Genomic DNA, 15552 nt, shown 5'->3' on the forward strand with positions numbered 1-15552 from the left:
TGTCCGTTTTACTGTTTTCAGCACTATCAGAGTCCGTTATTTGTTCCACAGGTTTACTCTGTGATAGCTTCAGTAATCGTTTAGGTGCTTTTTGTGGTATCAATGCTGCAACGACGAATCTGCCCTCCTCATTGATGAAGTTGAATACCGTGCATGCATTGTATACAGAAATTATTTCCGTATTGATACCAAGCTTGTGTACACATTCTCTCAGACTTTTCATATAAACAAAATCGTACTGATCATCTAATCCAATGATTAAAAGATCAGGCTTTGGCTCGAGGACAGTGAATAACGAAAGCGATGCCTCGTTTATGTGCTTGCCAGACTGAATGTTCCAGCAGATAGCGTGTCTGGGAAAGAGCACTGTTGGTCCCAACACTTTTGTACCGGTACTCAACGTGAATCCCATCTGAAAATTAAGAAATTATAATCTGGAATTAATGTACTTGGCCTCAATATAAGTTATTGATGATTCATATTGATGAATCCTTTACGTGACGATTTTCTGATCCTTTACGATGCACGATCATTCTGGGTTATGGGTTTTCTACAATAAGCTTTATCTAAGCTTTAAGTCTTAAACCATAAGAAATTGACTAATTATAATCGATTAGTTTTCTCACATCTGACTATGATCGATTTCTTACGACTTAAGACTTAAAGCATAGTGATTTATTGTAGAAAGCCTATTAATTTTTACTATTTTTAGAAAAATATAAAAATTAAATGATTCTTTTGTACACTAACATCTTTCAGAAATATTTATGGATCCAGTAATCGAGAATGGATTGAAATTGATTCAGATTTTCAAAAATACATATGCGTATTCGTGAACGTTGAAATAAATCCTTTTAAATCCTAATACATTTTTATTCATTTGTAGGAAATGTATGAAGCATATCTTTATGATTTTTAATTAAAAAAAAAATTCAGTTCTTTAAATACATTGCGAAAACTGTTCAATTCAAAATTGTAAATAGGAAATGTAGTTTTTCAATTCAATTGATTCTAAAAAAAAAAGTGAAAATAGACCATGAAATATGTGATGTGTGAGCATCTTTGGTGTAATAAACAGCATATTTGTCTGCTATACTAAAAGTCCCAGTAGAATCGAAAATGTTTGTACGCTCATATCTCCTCTCAGAAGGCAATGGCAAACCACTGAGTAGTATACTTGTCCAGGAAACCTCTTTATCAAAAATTGCTGTTCAGAATCGGCATTTAGGAAGCGTAAAAAAGAAGACCATGAATGCTACCAAAGTACACATGGATTTGAATAGATTCAATTTCAATCCATTTTAATATATTCTCGTTTATTAGGAAGTTGTGTATTTAAAAGGAAGAAAAGACCATTATTTAGCTTCTAGTATACGTTCCTAATATTTCAAAGAAAAGAAATATACAGGATACCAATGATCCAATTATGTACTAAGGATTATACTAAGGATTAATAAATCATTATTATAGATAAATTACTGAGATTACCTGGTCACAACGATTCACATAGATTCGAGAGCCCATCTCCTTATGGATGAATGTTACAGTGGTTTTACCAGGTCCTTCATATGCATTTTTAACATGTGTAAGGTATAAATTCCTGTAAATATCCAATATATTTGATGAGACTAACATTTAAGACTTTATGAACAGCTTTAATAAAATTAGAATAAAAGTGAAAATTATTGGCGCAAATCAGTTTTAATAATCATTTTAAAATTCTCTTAATAATAATCATGAAAAATTCATTTAATCAATCAATCATGTATCAATAACTCGTACTACACTGGATTAGTACACATAAAGAATTGGTTATATAAAATATCTAAATGGAGTAGCATAATTTGATCAATTTTGAAATAATACATTTATGTTCTGTCAATAATACATTCATATTTCTTAAATAACATGACAATTAAGTAGTTAGTTATTTAAAATATTTATACATTTAATTTCCCTAATTTCATGTATAGCAGCTTCCTGCAGTAATGCACTAATTTAGCGTAGTATAAGTAATCAAATTCGTAAAAAATTCTCTTAAATAACATCAAGCAATATTCAAAGAAAGTTACACAATTGTTAAAAAAAAATAATCTTGTCTTTTTTTATAACAATCCGGTAAAATACCCGGTTCCACATGTTTCGTAAGTCACGCACCTGTAACCTCGTAATATTGGCCTCAATTGACATAATCTGCCGATCACGTTCATTGTGTTATTTTGAGGCAGGTCCACCGCGTCGCGAAGTCCAGATTAGCAGCAGCGGACAGATATCAGGTTAGTTTGACTTTTTACGATTTCGTTGGATTGCGTGACGAACCATTCAGCAAAATCATTATAGGTTAGGATAGGTTAGGACGTGCGCTCTGATTTCCCTGTTGTTTCCTTCTGTTTCTTTCTCTCTCTCTCTCTCTTTCCCGTTCCATCTCTCTTCCTCTCTCTGACGCCGTGGCGGCGCGAGAAAATTCGGTTTTGCAATCAATTTCCACCGATCGTGTTTCTACTGATCTTTGAACGATTTTACCGAAACGAGAACTCTCTTCTCGCGCGGCGACGTAAAAATGTCAACGCGCGAGCGAGAAACGACGATCCGCAAATCCATTGAGACATGGCGATTTAAACATCGCATCATGGCGATGTGCGCTCGGTCGCGGTGGGCGCCCCTTCCCGTTTTTTCAGTATATTTTTAGCAATATCGCGTATAAATACTCCGTCGAGAAGAAACGTTATTTCAATGTAACACCGATGAGCAGCAATCGAATCGAAAATGAGCAAGGGCTGCTGGAAATTTGACGAAGAGGACAAAGGTGAGCGCGTGATGCTCTCTCTTTCTCTTTCCTCCTCTCTCTCTCCCCCTCTCCAGCTCCCGAGAGAAAAATCCATGAACACAATCGATATTCCGCGCATTCCGCCTCGCGATCTTACGGCCCGGAAAAGCCGGATGCCCCCTCTCGATTTTCCATGCAATTTTACACTTCGGATATGAGATCTTTATCACAAATTACTCTCATAATGTTTTTCATATCGATTAAAGAGATAATCATACGCTCATGCCGTCGCGGTGTGTAAACACGCGACTTTTTCCTCTGCATAGTTCTGCATAATTTCTTCTTGATGTAACTAACACCCAGATATGTGTGTAACATTACGTAGAGGATACCGGCGAACAGTCTTTTCTCCTTAGCGAGACAAAGGATCGTTGAAAAAGCGTAAAAGATTAATTTGTAATTGGAATCGATGTTAATATCGTCTAAAAATAATTCGCATTCAAGGTAGACATATATAAAAATAGGACGTCGATACAAGGAGAGGAAACACATAGCACTGTAGATTGAAGTTTAACTCTGGATTAAAGGAATAAAACAAATCTTATCTGCCAAGCCTTGTATATAGATCTGGAGGAGGAGGACACGGAGGAGGATAAGCTGTACAAGAAATATAGTTCCTGGGATCAGACACCTGACATTCTGCTGGAGGAGATATTCTCGTATCTGACCATTCGCGAGCGTTACTATGCGTCTCTGGTCTGCCGATCGTGGTATCGTGCCTTCAAACTGCAGAACGTATGGTCCACGTTTACCTTGGAGGACACTACTCTCACGCGAGGGAAGTTCAATTATTACAGCGGCTGGCAGTACGTCCTGGATCACATAAGAACGTCCACCTGCCTGAACAAAGTCGGAAGGAACTTCCGCACTCTCGTGTTCGAGCCTATGTTGAATTTCTACAATCTTTACGAATTCATGAACATGATATCGTGGTACGCCGAACGGCAAGGATCGGACAACACGTCTGTGGCTGGCGTGGGTACTTACATTCGTAGATTGAAGTTTACCTTTCCCTGTAACATGGCAAACAGGGACGATCCCGATCGAATTAGAGTCTTTGGCACTGGTGGAAAACTGCTGGAAGCTCTCAAGAGACTGATGAGAAACCTGCAGAATCTTAGATGTCTGGAGCTGATAGATCTGATGCTCGACAGCAGCGAAGCATTACACTTAATGGATGACATCTGTACAAATTGCACTCAGACATTGTCGAAATTGATATTGATAAACACCACGCGTTACAATTGTCCATTATTACATGTAGGAGTATTTATTAACTTAAACGTGAGTACATCCAGTGTGTAACAGTTGATAGAATTAGTTGATATTTAAGTTTTTGATATTAAAAATTCTTTTAGGTCTTAGTCATTAGTCCCCAAAATTTGCATGAAGATATAATAGAATTAATAGGATACACAAAACTGAGGCACCTTCATATTTTGCAAAATCGATACAGTCCAAAGGACACTACCATAAGATTGGTAATTATAATCTCTAACACATATACTAATCCTTTTGCATCAATAAATATTTATTCGGATTTTTGTTTTAGCCAAAGAGATCATCTTGGATCAAGATGAAAAAGAGCAATCCTTATTTAAAAGTTCACTTTGAAATAGAGAGTCATAAGGCCTCGGATATCCTTTTGCCTATCGATTTACTGGAACATACCGCTATACCGTGTCACAGTATAGTATTGGATAATCCAAATACACAAGTTAGTGAGAGATGATAATATGCAATTTTATATTAGAGACAAGTACAGAACTTGTACTTCATGCTAATAATGTCCTACAGCTTTCGCCATCTATGGTACTCACTCACGGAGCGTTTTTCGACTCGACGATACGGGTGTACGCTTTTAAGGGAGTTACGAGATACTATCTGCACAGGAGCTTCGCTAAGAGATTGGACGAGGCGTTAGTGCAATTCTGCCGAATGTGCCCGAATCTGCATACACTGGTAGCATTTTGTATTTGAATCAAAAAGCTTGTGAAAGCTTGTGTAGCTTTCCTAAAATACTGATGTTAACAACGCGACTTTACGATGTGCTGGCATGCGTTCGTACCTTTACACATTATGAAAGTCTTTCTTGCTATTGTGTGAGTGTAAGTTCCTCCTAACTATTCTATAGGCTTACTTATCCCAATGCTGCGCGTGCTAAATATTCGAACTGTTAAATGTTTTACAAGCTTCCTCAGTCTTCTTATTTGTAATATATTCTGAAATGTAAATATGCTCTTCTTTCTGCGTTTAGGTATAGTTAATCGAATAGCTGTATTAAATCACTCAGAACTCGAATAAATTAAGTCCTTAACTTTTGAGATTTATTTAGATACAAAAAAAAATTTATATTTAAGATCAATATTACAAATCATCGATTATCTAGCTTCTCCTGAATGTCTAATATAACAATAACTAAAAAAATGACTCTATTTTTGTTTACAAATTCCTATTGATTAACAATATAGTAACAAATATTTCTTTCACAGATGATCCGAGATAAAATATCGACTGCTACGATTTTAGAGATTGCCTCTACCGCAAAATGCTTACGCTGTTTGTATGTTCGACGAAACGTAGTTCTGAAGAGATGTGACAGAGCTTGGTCGAAAATTCTGGATAGATCACCTGAGTATTATCGATGGATTAAGGTAAATAGCTGTAGCTACGAGAACACAGAGCGAGAAGTGTCCAAAATATTGGGCTATCGATGGCACATGATGTCTGAGAAGGAATTTAAAGCGCAAATAATCAATATGCATATATAAGCCGCTTATGAAGCGATTTATAATATGTGTATATGTTACAGCAAAAACTTGGTAGTTGTATGCATTTACTAGTAAATTTATATACTGAATTGACAATATCTTAACAAAATCATTAATTTTTATTTATTAAAAATGAATTCATTCAGTTTTACTTATTAAAAAAAAACCTTGAATAATTATATATAATTACTAATAAAGTATATAATTAGGATATTTTGTTTTTGCTGTAACATGCGCGAACTCGCCTGTGTTTTTTAATTTCTAAAATCTTTTTATATAATTATATAAATTATATATAGTAATTTATTGTATTACATCCGTCGTCACACACATAACAGTATTTATTTATATACAGGGTTGGAAAATGACGCGTTACTTGTAATGCCATTTTCGTTACTTTCTAAGTAACGGTAACGATAACGAGTTAGTCCAAGTACCTTTCTAATTAACAATGCTTTCTATGACCGTGTGACTTATTCGTTAGTATATCTTATTGTCAACATTACGTTTTAACATTACTGTTAAACTCGACTGTTCAAACTCGAATCAGAAGGATCTATATCTTTTGTAGTATACAATTTTATAAACTTGACACGGTTCCGTTTACGTATCTCTACATTTCTTTTGTATAATTTTATTCTGACTTTCTGTACCGGATCCATTTTTAAAGTTTGTTATGTAAAGTGCTGCTACTCGAGGTGAGTCTTATTAATTTTTAAATTATATCCTTTTGACTAACCGCTCCAAACGTCACTGATAACATTTGATTTTAATATATGATGGACGTGTTTCCATCTAGTCTTTCAACTTGTTGGACAACGTAATTTTGTTTTAATCTACTGATTTCTCGTTTCGTCTAGCAGTATTCAACACGACATACAGTTTTCGATTTTAATCTTCGTTTTCTTTGTCGCTAATGAGGGCTCAAATATTAGAGCTGAAACGTGATGAGCAGAATATTGTAAGATTCTTATTGATGAATTTGAATTAAATTTGACTTATTATAGAATTATTTAATCTGTGCACTGATTATCGCACTTGATCCCATATTCTCGTTTCGTTATTATTTTTTACAAAAAGTAACGGTAACGCGTTATTTTTATGAGATAACGTTCTCAACCCTGTTTATATAATGAAACGAGACTATAGAAATTGATTGCCATGACTGTACGCTTAATATTAGTAATAAGTCCTGTAATTAAGTGTAATATTATTTTTATGTACTATTGTATTGTAATTGTGATTGTAAAACGTTATTATCGTGAAAATATCGAAATAGAATGAAATGTACTTAATTAAAGTATAATTATGATTTCGTGACTGTAGTTTTTTTTTTTAATGGAAGTGACTGTGATCGACGTTTTTAAAACGTCAAAAATAACGAAATCTGTTCGGTATTTATTGGATTGTTTTATAGAGAAAGATGTATAATAATAATAAAACAAGTAATTTTATCGTTGACGTTTATTTTTATATAATCTACATTTTAGTTTAATTGAATACGTCTTACAACTTACATATAATTATGTACAATGCTAGTAAATATTTCGTACATTTTACTCGTGTATACAATTACCGTTATATACGAAATAATTTCATGCATTTGCATATTACAACCATTTTTAAATCAGACAATTTATCTCTAGCAATTAAAACTGATAATTTCATTGCCAAAATCAACATGTATTTAACATGCAATTAATATATATCCAAGAGAAAAACAATAACAGTTCAAAAGATCATCAGTATTCGAGTTGATAAAACACTAATACACGTGATAAAATAATTTATATGATATATAATCATTGTTACCAGCATTACAATTGTATATACATATATTTTGACTTGTATATACACGTGGATTTGTTAAATCATTAAGTATATATATATATATCTCATTAAATAAACATAGCCATTAAAGTGACAAGATGAATCACATATTAACATTGACAAAATTTATGCAAGGAGAAAGGGAGACGTAACGTGGAGAATATTTGTACAATTTCGATTTAAGAATCGACTAAGAAAACAGTAATTTATGCTATTAAATATAGTTATAATAAATTAAAGGAAAAATTTAAATATATTTGTATTACACTAAAATGAGACAACCAGCATAGGAGAGTAGAAGTAAGATTACGGTGCCATAGCTGCAGATCGTTTGTCGCGATTCTTGTTGCGCTGAATGGTGCGTGCCTTGAACGCGGCCGCGTTCATCAATGTCTACAAGTCGACAAAAAAGATAAGATACTTAGTCTTGTTAAAAACATGTTATTTAAAACAAACAAGTGCATCTATGAATACTAACTCGCTCTAATTTACTTGTTTTGATTGTGACTGGCGGAGGTAGAACTTTGTTGCCGAGGTGAAAGATCTCGCGCAAGAGTTGATTTTCAGCAAGATGGAAATTGATACCGGTGCCTAATAGCCGGCAGCAAGCGTTGTACTGGGTCCTCGCGCACCATCCCCCTAAATACAGAATTTCCTGACCAAATCTCACATGCATCTCCGGAACGATGTCTTCCTAAAAGTAAAACGGAATGTGTAGCGCCTCGTCGTATCTTGGCATGCGATCGCTAAGTCTCGTTTTTAAAACACAAACAGATATTTCCTTCGAGTAAATAGTTGCACAATATAACTACCTACCTCGATATAACGCAGAATATCTCTAAAATTAGCGCGTTGCTGCTTGCGATCTTTTTTAGCACGGTACTTGTTGGAATCCGTGGCGAGTTCCTTGAGAATTTCGATTAGATCGAGCGCCCAATTCTGCTCGTAGTCGCAGGAGAAATCACGACCAAGTTCAAATATTACCGCTAGCGCCTCGCCGGCTGATAGACGTACGTCGAGATGTGGTGATTTCAACAATTCGCGCAATCGATTGAGTGAACTGGAAGAAAAAAATTTTTACTTACTCATCGTCGTTTGACAACCGCACATTCCCGCGTATTGACAATCAATGACTTACGGCATGTAACTGTTCGTTCTGCCGCTCGCGAGTAAATTGTAGATATCCGCGGAGGACAGAACTGTTAGAAGCAGGGTCCACGATGAGATAGCTGCCACGTGTAACGCTGCCACGTCCGGGGATATGTTTGCGATCGCGCCGTTTCCTTTTAAATAAGAGCCCGAAAAGATAGACGACAGTAACTGTGCAATTTCCATGGTATCAGTCGTATCGTTGCCCGACAAGAATTGATTCATGGCCAACGCCCAGCAACACTGAAATCATTTTATTAATATAAAAAGTTTGGTCATTAATAAAGAATGTACAAAAGAATACAACTTTTTTCACGACTGTTTGGATCATTTTATTTCTACTTTTTCTTATATATTTTTCTTCATGGATTAAAAAATTATAATAATGATATATTAAAAAAAAAAAAAATTAGTACATTTAAATAAATGTCATTTATATGCCTCAATGATTTAAAAGTCAAATCAAAATTGGATTAACAAACAAGTGAAATTATTTGTACCCTCTTTTGAAATATTGGTCAATATTCGTAATTCGTTCTTATTTTTAAGACCGTTTTAAATAATATCTTAAAATGCCAATATAACTCCGATTGGCTTATGACATTTTAAAATTGCACTTAAAGCAGCATCTGCAATGAGATTTTAAGGCGTAAGTCTTAAGCTTTAAGCCATAAGCCGTAAGAAATTGATATAATCAAATGTGAGGCTTTACGGCTTACGGTCTCTTAAAGTAAGATTGTGGACCTAGATTTATAGATGTCATTTAAGACAGTCTTCAATATAAGATTGATTTCAAATGCCGATCAATATGACACGGTAATCGTACGTATAATTCACGTTACCTCGGCGCGAGCATGGACAGAAGCTGTATTGTCGTTAGCGATGAAGGTGAGAATCGATTTTAGATCTCTGCAGACCATCTCGGCGCTCTTGAAGGCGCCCAACTGGACGCACAACAGGGTGCTCAATCTGGCAGCTGTTGACTGCTCATCGCCGCGGCCCTTCTTCAAGCCACGCTCCACAGCATCCGTGATGGTCATCTTTCTGTCCTCCACGAAATCAGGTATATACTTGATGGCGAAAATTTTCTCTATACCATTAAAACAGATAATTCGGCCCTTCGCGCTCTTCTGCGTCAAACCGTCGATCGCCTCCTTCACCTTCTCCTCGAACGCTTCCTGCTGCGCGAGCTCATCCACCTCGTTGTCATTCGCGTCCTCCAGCACACTACGATTGTCGGATTGGCCGCTGGTCTCACTGCACGCATCATTGTTGATTGAATCCTCATCGGATGTAAACTCAGCTCTTTTTCCACCTATCAGCAAAATACAAAACATATGGTTCTCACTCATCTGTCCCTGCAGAATTATAAATGCAACTTTTTATATGTATATATATATGTTTGTGTAGCTGTGTAGATACATTTATACATATTATTCTATTTTACATCTATTTATAAATCTGCGTGAGACGTGAATTATAATTAACAAAAGCTAAAAACGCAAAATGATTCATATATGACAAGCACTTTGTTTCGTATTGATTCATATATATTTATTAGTATAATTCATATATACAGTAAAAAATTGTCAATAAGGTGCCATATGGAGTTAGAAACTTCATATGTATTTGTTAATACTATCATCAGTTTTATAATTTAATAACGATAGATTTTAATATTTCCAACTCACCCAGAAGAGTGAGGAAATTTCTCAGAAATTGATTGGAAGTGATTTGATAACAGCTTATCTCCGCTTGATAATAAATTCTAATTACGCCAAAGGTTGCAGCTTGAAATCTTATGGCAGTCAGAAACTGCACATAAAAGCCTGACAGGCAAAGTAATTTTCCGAGTTGAGGAAAATAATAAGAGCTCTTGAAAGTGAATGTCGTGTTACATAATGTGAAATCTACACTGTACCTGTCTCATTAACGGGTTTCGGCACGTGCTTCGAAGCTGATAATTAAAACATGAAAAATTAAGGTTCACGATTGCGATAAGTTATAGCACTGTGTGATAATTGTTTAATTATACTATATATAATAATTATTCAATAATTGTTTAATATATACATTTAATATGTTATATAATAAACATTATTTGATTGCTTATGAAAAAATACAAAATCTCTTTAGGTAATCATAACAATACGATGCATTTAACTATTAAAACCAGAGATTTGTTCTTTATATATATTTACGTACGCTGAAAAAAAAATCTTAATGTCAAAAAAATATTTCTTTGCTCGTATTAAAAAAAAAAAATTATTTCTTTGGATCAATGAGATAATTTTTTTTTTAATACGAGCAAAGAAATATTTCTTTGAAATTAAGATTTTTTTTCTGTGTAAATAAATAATTTTCTTGTATGTAATGCATAATTTATATTACATACATTTTATAAATAAATTATATATGTAGTGGAAATTTTATTTTTTGAAAGTATACAACACACACACACACACACACACACATTCGCGCGCGTATTAAGTACATTTTCAAAAAAATAATTTCACAATTTTATATTCGCGAAAAAGTAAAGAAAATACATAAACGCGCCGCCAAAGTAATTAAAATCGTACAAGAATTAAAAATTATTTTTAATTGTGGCAAGTCTGTCCGCAATTCTCGAATCATTCAATTTTTCAGCTGCATTTAAGTTTTATCGACTAGAAGAAGATTATAGTTATCACCAATTCGTCGGCGGAGCAGCGAAGAAAAAATATCGAAAAGCCGCGACTCATCCTAACAAATGCGCAATACGGGAACAATAAAAATTTGCAGTTTGAGCCGAGTCCTTGAGAGTCTCGAGAGGAGGGGAAGGACGAAGGAAATATCTTATTATGCGCGATATTTGTCCGATTGATAAACGGATAAATATCTAACAAAAAAATGGCTTCAAAACATCAATAAGTTTAAACCAACTGATAAATCGCCGATTGTCGTGGATTATTATCGATTGCGCAAATTCTTAAGCCCGCTTCTCGCGCATTGGAGACTATACGGATTGCGAATTGAAGATCAAAATTTGACCAGACAGATAGTTTTAATTTCAATCCATTTCGTTCTGATTAGCTGAATTCTAATTCTAATTTTTCAGATTGCAATTCTCAATCTGCAACGCGTGCGACACGGACTTAAGCTTTAAAAATCGAAGAGATTGCGAGGATCGAAAATCAGAATTCGAAGCAAAACGGATTGAAATTAAAATTAATTGCCCGGTCGAATTCTAATCTCCAATTCTCAGTGTGTAATGTATGACACTGGCTTTACTCGCGCACATGTTTGCGACTCGGCAACTGTCATAAGGTGTTTTTAACACGACCAACATATACATTTAAATCCAGCGAGGATTAAAGCTGCTTTTTCTATTGGACGCAGCCATCCGTCATGTGGAAAAATATCAATCCGAGCTTTACGCGCAAATAAAAATAAAACGATCGAAAAAAAAAAAAGAGGACAAAGTGTTCATTTGGAAGTGAAGCACAAAGACGAAAGATTTATATACATGCCCTACATATACATATCGCACAAGCCACGTACGATACATTCGCCTGACACAGCCGAGTGTCCCAGTATTCGCCTTCGCTAATTATCATCGTTATCATAAAAGAAATATAAATACATATGCATGACTGGTGTTGTTCGCCGCGCACCTCGCAGCTCCGATATTTAATTCCTATAACCTCTTACGCGAGGGGGGGGGGAAACGTGTTTCTTTAATCACGAACGCGATATGTTTCGCGTACTTTACGGACACGCCTCACAGATTGTTTAGGAGGTACACTCCGTTCGTACGGCGCGTTATCTATAATACACGGTAAGAGACGCGGGGCGTCGCGGTGGACCGCGTGTCGCGGGTTCCATGTGTCAGCAGCATGAGAGTCACATGGGGACCATATCGCCGTCCACCATGAATCCCGGGAAACTCGCGTTTTCGCGCGCCAAAAGAGGGCCCGATCGGAAATACGGAAAAGCCAGCGACGGTGGGCGAATCCCGAGGGAGGGAAATGAATTGATTGATCGAGTCGACGCTTTGCGTCGTGACGTAAGTCGACGAAATAAATACAGAATTTCATTCCGGATACGTGATTCATTCGGAACACGGATAAACGGATGGACGGATGGACGGACGGGAGGCGCGAATCGATAATTTAATAATGTCGAGCGCGCATCACGTGCACACTCTTTTCGTTAGATCGTAGGGCTCCTTTATCTTTTTCCCTTTAAACGGTGAGGAAAACGATGGAAAAGAGAGGAGGAAACGGATTTTCGTTTCGAATATATTAAAGTTGTGCGCTTACCGTACTTTCCTCTTCTGCCCCCTTTGCCTGGCATCGTTCCTCAGTTTGCTTATTGCACAATTGGTACTAGGTAAAAGACTCGATCAAGAGGGTAAATGTCTTGAACTAGTGTCTTTCTTTCGTATACTGAATACGCCACGTGAATTTTTTGTTGGGAGCAGACGAAAACTCATTAACATGTTGCGGAGCGTTCAGAACATACACGTCGAGACAGCCTACGGTGGGCTTTCTCAAGTGCACTGGCTTTTATCCCCCTCGCCTACTAGCCAGATCGGACGAGCGTGCACGATCCGCCTGCGAACACGGCCGAAGATACCCGAGAGTGACACGCGCGCGAGCCAATCGGCGCTCGTGATTTATCGCTACGTCGTGAAGTCCGCGCAGAGTCGCAAGGGATTTAATTTGCGCGCGCACGCGCACGCCGGTATTAGCACCCGTATTCATAGTCAGGCCTTACGTTTAAGGCTTCCTTTATCTTCAGGTACTCTATTATTTCATTGGCTACTGAGCATCTAAAGATAAATTTAAGGAAGCCTTAAGTATAAGGTCTGACTATGAATACGGATAGGTCTGTTCTTTTTTTTTTTTGAAGAATCTGTTTTTTTTTTGTTTTTTCTATTCCTGCACCAGTGATGCGAATTCCGAGGACTGCATTAGACTGTATTAAGCTAAATTTTCACGAGCTGCTCAAACCGACTGTTTCAGCGACAAAAAATATCATATAGTAAAAATTGACGGATATTAAGCGTCCATTTTGATCACGTGATCCTTTTTAGGCCGGTTAGAGCAGCTCGTGGAAATTTACTTATAGAGCCAGTTTCACCAACGCCAGTTACTTTATTGGTCGATTAACTTTGAGTATTGCCAATTATTAAACTGAAAACTCATCTCTAATCTAATTTCGAAAGTACGGATTTGTAAAAAATTGTCAAATATATTTTCATTTTAATGTTTTATTTATTACCTTCACACAACACCTTTTCTTTACTATTGCTAACAAGAATATGTTAGAAAGACAGATTTTTAAGTCTTGCTGTTGGCTATTCTGATAATAAAGTTAATCGACGATTAACGATAAGTTTAATTGGCGTTGATGAAACTGGTTCATAGAACTTTCTTGCTTTCGACAAATATTAAACATATACCTATAGATCCGTTATTTAGTCTTGTACTGTCTGAACTGGTGCACACAGTGCAATAATTGTTGAAGCGAAACAAATGTATGCTTGTTTTACTTCAACTTATTGCACTGTGTGTACTAGTTCAGAAAGTGCAGCAATAAAAAACAGACCTCATATCTCATTTTAAGTTCCAAAAGTGTGCAATGGTTCAGCCAAGCAATAAAAAATAGACCTTGAATTAGTTCCGAACTAATGCAATAAGTTAGAGTGAAACAAACTATACCTGACTCACTCTAACTTATTGCATTAGTGTACACCAATTCAGAATACTTGGGGTGAAAAAGGAACAGATATTAGGTCTGTTTTTTATTGCTTTTTATTACTTTCTGAACTGGTATACACAGTGCAATAAATTGAAGTGAAACAAATATACGTTTGTTTTATTCCACTTATTGCACCCTTTAGAGTGCAGCATTAAAAAAAACAGACTTCTTTTGTTTGCGCAAGAGCGCACTAACGGAATCTTTACATGGCTCCTAACGCCAACTTCATACGTGATATAATAATGGCTGTGTTCAACAGATAAAGTAGTTTTGCAGCTGTAATCTGATAAGATTATATCATAAGTTTTTCAATTTTATATCAAGCGATTTGTTTGCAAATTTTAATTTACATACAGCTGATATATAGAAATTCCTCGGGATCATAAATATATTTTAATAAAATCTTATATTATTGTATCTTATATATTTAAAAACTAAACTATCATATTATGGAAAAAATAAAGCAAAATCGATCTTTACTTTGACGAAAATTAATCAAAATTATCATATAAAGCCTCTTATATAAATGATATATATGCTTGTATACATACATATATTAATATTTCAAAAATAAAATAAATATTATTAGGATTATAATGATAACACAATTTCCATTTCTGGTAGTTCTGTCAATTTTATTTTAACGCATATATGTAAATATTATTTCCTTTTAACTTGAATGTCCCACATTTTGAGTAACATAGATGGCGCACATTTTTATTTCGATCAATTCAAAATATTGTTAGTAAATGTGTGAAAAGGAAAGGTGTTGGCAGGTGTGGATTCTTGCTAATCTATATATAGATTTTACCCGGCCTTTGCAATCAATTTATGTATACACCAAGTGAGTTAATAATTAATATTTAATTAGATAATTTTTGTCCTAACTCCAATTAAATTAGAAAAGAAGCACAGGTTAAACCATTCTATATATATAGCTAATTTTGTGTAGTGAGTATCAGCTGACATTGAAAACACAATAGTTGCTTTCCACTTACATCACAACTCAGATAATTCTCATTTGCGATGACTCAGTTAAATTTACGTTCCTTTTTAATCTAATAAGTGAGGTTCAATTGAGTTTTTATTTACAATTTGCACAAGTTCATGTGCTTTACTGAGTCTTATTAACTCACACTGAAAGTGAGATTATATAAACCTATATTGTTATGTGACAATTTTGTCATCAAAGTAAACAAGTAGTATCATCATCTACGTATAAAATAC

General features: G+C 35.2%; 4 protein-coding genes across 6 annotated transcripts in view; 2 read left to right on the forward strand and 2 right to left on the reverse strand.

The window, feature by feature from the left end:
- Position 1: 1 nt before the first annotated feature.
- LOC108749830 (NADH dehydrogenase [ubiquinone] 1 alpha subcomplex assembly factor 3) lies at positions 2-2603 on the reverse strand (the record flags this gene model as incomplete). The annotated part of the gene is made up of 3 exons (XM_018488806.1): positions 2158-2603; positions 1489-1600; positions 2-412 (listed from the first exon to the last, which is right to left on the reverse strand). Coding segments are annotated over exons 1-3 (576 nt in total), but the record flags the coding sequence as incomplete, so codon positions are not given.
- A 129-nt stretch (positions 2604-2732) lies between these two features.
- On the forward strand, positions 2733-5640 carry LOC108750092. Of its 2 annotated transcripts, none has more exons than XM_018489339.1 (6): positions 2733-2806; positions 3381-4111; positions 4186-4308; positions 4380-4544; positions 4625-4789; positions 5320-5640. In XM_018489339.1, exons 1-6 carry the CDS (start codon positions 2767-2769, stop codon positions 5596-5598), a joined length of 1503 nt encoding a protein of 500 aa, XP_018344841.1. In that variant the 5' UTR covers positions 2733-2766; the 3' UTR covers positions 5599-5640. The 2 variants fall into 2 exon arrangements, with proteins under 2 accessions (XP_018344841.1, XP_018344842.1); XM_018489340.1 differs by having other exon boundaries at positions 3393-4111.
- A 1923-nt stretch (positions 5641-7563) lies between these two features.
- The window catches only part of LOC108749831 (interferon-related developmental regulator 1-like), a 21447-nt gene continuing 13458 nt past the window's right edge, over positions 7564-15552 (reverse strand). The window contains exons 7-11 of the mRNA XM_018488807.1: positions 9420-9892; positions 8567-8820; positions 8245-8488; positions 7907-8122; positions 7564-7821 (exon numbers count right to left, since the gene is read on the reverse strand). Coding sequence (XP_018344309.1) covers positions 7735-7821; positions 7907-8122; positions 8245-8488; positions 8567-8820; positions 9420-9892 — 1274 coding nt within the window. The 3' untranslated portion in view covers positions 7564-7734. The remainder of the gene's footprint in view (positions 7822-7906; positions 8123-8244; positions 8489-8566; positions 8821-9419; positions 9893-15552) is intronic.
- The window catches only part of LOC108750062 (pyridoxal phosphate phosphatase PHOSPHO2), a 1459-nt gene continuing 922 nt past the window's right edge, over positions 15016-15552 (forward strand). For both annotated transcript variants that reach the window (XM_018489272.1, XM_018489273.1), the window contains exon 1: positions 15016-15169. The gene's annotated coding sequence lies outside the window, so the exon portion shown is untranslated. The remainder of the gene's footprint in view (positions 15170-15552) is intronic.

The sequence above is a fragment of the Trachymyrmex septentrionalis genome, unplaced genomic scaffold (assembly GCF_001594115.1).
Source record: "Trachymyrmex septentrionalis isolate Tsep2-gDNA-1 unplaced genomic scaffold, Tsep1.0 scaffold32, whole genome shotgun sequence".
Classification (NCBI taxonomy): domain Eukaryota; kingdom Metazoa; phylum Arthropoda; class Insecta; order Hymenoptera; family Formicidae; genus Trachymyrmex; species Trachymyrmex septentrionalis.